This window comes from Cucurbita maxima, unplaced genomic scaffold (genome assembly GCF_002738345.1).
Source record: "Cucurbita maxima cultivar Rimu unplaced genomic scaffold, Cmax_1.0 Cma_Scf00017, whole genome shotgun sequence".
Taxonomy (NCBI): Eukaryota; Viridiplantae; Streptophyta; class Magnoliopsida; order Cucurbitales; family Cucurbitaceae; genus Cucurbita; species Cucurbita maxima.
In genome coordinates, this window is record NW_019272033.1 from 386,676 (window position 1) to 391,531 (window position 4,856).

Sequence of the window (4,856 nt, forward strand, 5' to 3'; positions counted from 1 at the left end):
TTTTTTTTTTTTTTTTTTTTTTTTTTTTTTTTTTTTTTTTTTTTTTTTTTTTTTTTTTTTTTTTTTTTTTTTTTTTTTTTTTTTTTTTTTTTTTTCACATTCTTGGTCCTATCACGAAACACCTCCAAGTCAACTTTCCATTAAAGAAAGAACATACTCAAGGGGAGATGAGTTATCTCCAGATGGAAAGTAGGGAGATCAATCTTCATTTTGTAATCGTTGACTGCACCTCCTTGTTTTTATGGTGCAAAGAAGTTATTGTGGCTTGCTATCAATAGAGTTTTTCTTTTATTTCTTTGGGGCAAAAAGAATGTGAATCTTTGGGGACACTTTCTCTGCTTTTGAGGGTTTCTTGGATTTAATTCTTTTTCATGCTTCCTATTGGTGTAAATATCAACACCCTTTTAGCAATTATAGTTTATCATCTTTGATTTTTAGTTGGAGAACTTCACGTAATCCACCTTTAGGTTTTTTTGGTGTTTATCCCCCTTATTTCATTTCATTGATCAAGTTTATTTCTCTACTCAAAAGAAGAATACAGAAAAACCGAGAGTTGTGACAGGTGATGATAAATTTAACTGGCCTTCTGGTGAAAGTAAAATTTTAATAGATCGTTATTCTTCGTATCTTCTGGTGTATTCATCCTTGCATCCTTTTTTTTCTTTGGCCGAAGGGTATTTCTTGAGTTGAGTACTTAGATGTGATAAATCATCAGACGACATTAATATTTTAGCTCCTTGTTTTTTTTTTCTGTTCATTCTCGTTTCGATAAAGCATTGTCTTAATTCGTGTTATTCACGATGGAGTTTTGAGATGATCTGAATTCGTATGGCAGCTTTCTCAACGCACTATTTCTGGGTCATTATTGAAGCATCTTTCGAAGTTACAGGTACTGCTTTCGCCATTTGTTGCTTCAATTAGGTTTTTCTTCTGCCTCTTTATTTTTTTGAGTGTATGTGCATACATCTATTTTTCTTGATGATAGGTCCCAAAGAACCCTTTACATTAAAATGGAAAATATAGATACAGGCCAAAAAACAACTAATTAATCGAATATCCTATACAACTTCCCTATCTTCATCCCTTTTCCTCCACATGTTTCTTTTATTTCCAGTATAATTAAATCTACTAAATAGGCTCGCTTTCTCCCAGCTTACATCAACCAAATTGGAGGTTTCACTCTCCTGCCACTTAAGTATTGTATATCCCTTTGTTTATTGTTTTATTACTTACTGGGATCATTACTGAGTCCTACAGGTCGACGAAGAACCAGCAATCCGAACAAATACGACCATATTACTTGGGAACATTGCAGGTTACTTAAATGAAGGGGTGAGTATCTCTGTAAAGTGCTTGTTGCCTCTTGGTGGGATCATAGTTATTGTTGATTCTATTGTAATTATCCAATTGCGTTGATGCACAATAATTGGTCAAATTTTTTGTAATTGGCCCATTGTGGGAGGGGTTCTCTCTTCTCCCTGCCCCTAAGGGGGCGTTTGTTTCGTATAATGGGCAACTATCTCCCGGGGTTCGGAGAGGAGCTCTTAAAGGTTTTGGAATGGAAAAAGAGGGGAAATAGGGAGAGTTTTATAAGCCCATGTTTGGGGGAGGGTTTTAAAATTTTGCTCGGGAAAAGTCTTTTCCCAGCATAAAAAAGGTGGGGTTTTTATGTAAAACCTAAGCTCATGCAAAAATAAAACCATCCTTTGTTTCCTTTGTTTTTTGGTTTTGTTTTATTTTATTTTTGTTCTTGTTTATTTTATATTTTTTCTTCTTCCAATTATTTATTTATTTTTCGAACTTTCATTTTTTAATTCTTCTTTTATTGTCTTTGTTGTTTTTTAAATATGACTTTTTAATTTTTTCGATTATTTATGTATATTATTGTTTATTCTTTTTAATAACTCTTTTAATTTATTTTCTTTTCTCAATTATTTGTGTTCTGTGTGTGGTTTTTGGATTTGTTTTTCACTATTTTTTTTAATTGATGAAAAAAATATTTTTGTCTATCAATCATTTTCAAACGTTTTATAAAGGGGTCAGAATGAGTGAAATAAATAAATTATATTTATTTTTTGAAATATGACATTTATAATTAATTTTTCAATTCAATTATTGTACTAATTATTTACAATTTTATTAAAATCTTTTATTTGAGAATAATTATTAGTATTGACTGCTAAATAAACTCAAAAACTAAAATTTAAGGCATATTATTTATGGTATACGTATTAATGAAAAAAAAAGTTAAATCAAAGAAAAATAATTAAATAATGTAATAATAATAAAATTGTTGAAAATACATTTGGATAACATTCCCAATGTAACGCCAAATACAGTTATTTGATCCCCAAATATTCTATTTCTAGACATTCTTTGTACAGGCATCATAAATAAAATCTTCAACTAAACGGCCCTAAGTTATTTATCCCTTACTTTTGTCTAATGGATATATGTCTCTTATTAAATAAAAAGGTGGGAGTATCTCTGTTACAGTTGCCTGCTGATTCACTCGCAACCATCAGTCAACAATCTTGTTGGAGTGCTTAACTTTTAGTTATATTTTTTTTCCTTACAATGATGTTTGGTGATGTACTGGTGTTTCTTGGTATTTAAAATGTATGAAGTAAAATCTGATTGAGTTCAAATCTGAATGCAGACAAGGAAGAGAGTTTTAATTAATGCTTTCACTGTCCGTGCACTGCGTGACACATTTTCCCCAGCCCGTGGTGCAGGTAAAGAGCTGTTGTCTCTTTTACTTCTATGTTTTCTATATTATGTCTACCCTACCCTAGTGTCTCAGTTGAAGAACCAATGCAGTTGCCCATTTTAATTTAATTTCTCAGAGATTTGTTGTTAACTGCACAATAAGTGGTGTTATATTTCTGTTATCTTATCTTTCACCGTTACCATGACAGGCATCATGGCACTATGTGCAACGAGTGGATATTATGACAGTACAGAAATTGCAACTAGGATTCTTCCTAATGTTGTTGTGCTTACCATAGATCCCGACAGGTTTGTTATGATGTTCCACATTTTCAATACTGTGCATTATGAACAATGCACATCTTTTTGAGATATCTTGTGCTTTTACATGCCTTGTGCTGGTTATGTGTTGCAATATTTACTAACAAATAATAACGATCTTTTTCATAGAGTTTTTGTTTTCGGGATCTTTCAACCCCTCTACAAGACAGCAAAAAATGACTAAGGCTTGCTTTGTCTTGAAAGGGAGGATGTAACAAAACCTCCAAAATCATAATGAGAATTTTTTTCTTTAGTAAATCTCCAAAGCAAATGTGGAGTCAGTTTTGTTCTAAATGTTTGTCAAGATTGAGCCTCAAACTTCAAAGAAGAGAGGTATTGAACTTGATGGAAGTCACATTTTCAACTTCTTTGAACAGCACAGTGAATGCCCAAAACTGTGGTACATTTAACATTACATTGACCACTCTAACTTAATTAACCACTTTCTATCATCATTGTTCGTAGTTCAAGGGAGGGGGATCTTGTCTCTACTTATTGTAAAGCCTGAACTTAGACCTCTAGACAAGCTGAGCAGTCTGTCATGATGATGATGATGAGAGACCGCGTGATGCAAAGATCTTTACTTGACTTATCATGAATTTAATCAAAAAGTTGGAAATTTGGATTCTTATAATAAAGGCCTACTTTCTCTACAAAATAACACTAATACTTCCAAGTTTCTCCCTAAACATTAACTTCAACTTGAAATCTTGCTGGAAATAGAATTTCAGTACACTCGACTGTAAACCGTCAAGGATAAAATCAAGCAATTACTTCAACTATTATTAGGCTTTTTGTTTATACTTCTTTGTTACTCCAACAGGCTGTGGAAATGTTTTCCCCCTTCTGACTTGTTATACATTATATGGCATGGCATGGTAGATAGCTTATGTAGTGGAGAAAAGTGAGATGACAGATGGATATCCTAATAAAGTGTATTATTGTACAATACATTCGCAGTTCTTACTTGTCCCACAATGTTGCGGTTTTAGTTAATTTTATCTGTGTCCTGGCTTTGAATGTGGAATAAATATTTTCATTTGGTTATCAACTTTAAGTATACTATCTAGTAGTTACTCGGATGTCTTAAATATTATCATTGTACGTCAGTTATCTCATATCTGTATGTATGCATTAATGCCTTTTGTTCCATCACTTCTCTGGTTGATAGTGATGTTCGATCGAAGTCCTTTCAAGCAGTTGATCAGTTCTTACAGTTATTAAAGCAAAACAATGAGAAGGTACATTAAATGCACGTTTAGTTCATGATCGCAAATGCTTTGATAATCTTGTTACTTGAGATTTTAAATTCCTGGGAATAGATATTTTGATACCAATAGCTTCCATATATTTGCTCAATCATGTTTGGAGAACCAGTTGAGTTACTGCTATGAGATACAACAGGTGTCTTTTTGTTTTGTTAACCCACAATATTCTCTCCCTTGTGCACCCACAAATTCCTGTACTTTTTCTGTCTTGATATTGAAGAAGAATACAATGGCTCATAGCTTGCCTCATCCTGGAAATGGAAAAATTAGGGTTCCATTTTAATCAAAAGCTGGTCAGCCTTCTAATTAGAGAATGTGTGATTTTGACATGTCTATTATGGCTTACTCCAGGAAATTTCAGGGGATACAACTGCTGCAGGTCTGAATATCCCGTCTCTACCAGGAAATGCTAGTTTGCTTGGGTGAGTTAGCTTATATATCTTGTCCGCGCCATCTCAAACCCCCCCCCCCCCCCCCCCCCCCCCCCCCCCCCCCCCCCCCCCCCCCCCCCCCCCCCCCCCCCCCCCCCCCCCCCCCCCCCCCCCCCCCCCCCCCCCC

General features: G+C 34.2%; 1 protein-coding gene across 2 annotated transcripts in view; it reads left to right on the forward strand.

Annotated features, from left to right (window-relative positions):
• The window catches only part of LOC111491833 (N-terminal kinase-like protein), a 24,991-nt gene that overhangs the window by 16,734 nt on the left and 3,401 nt on the right, over positions 1-4,856 (forward strand). For both annotated transcript variants that reach the window (XM_023140887.1, XM_023140886.1), the window contains 6 exons: positions 836-889; positions 1,258-1,332; positions 2,660-2,735; positions 2,919-3,018; positions 4,202-4,271; positions 4,650-4,720. In XM_023140887.1, the coding sequence (XP_022996655.1) occupies positions 836-889; positions 1,258-1,332; positions 2,660-2,735; positions 2,919-3,018; positions 4,202-4,271; positions 4,650-4,720 (446 nt within the window). The remainder of the gene's footprint in view (positions 1-835; positions 890-1,257; positions 1,333-2,659; positions 2,736-2,918; positions 3,019-4,201; positions 4,272-4,649; positions 4,721-4,856) is intronic.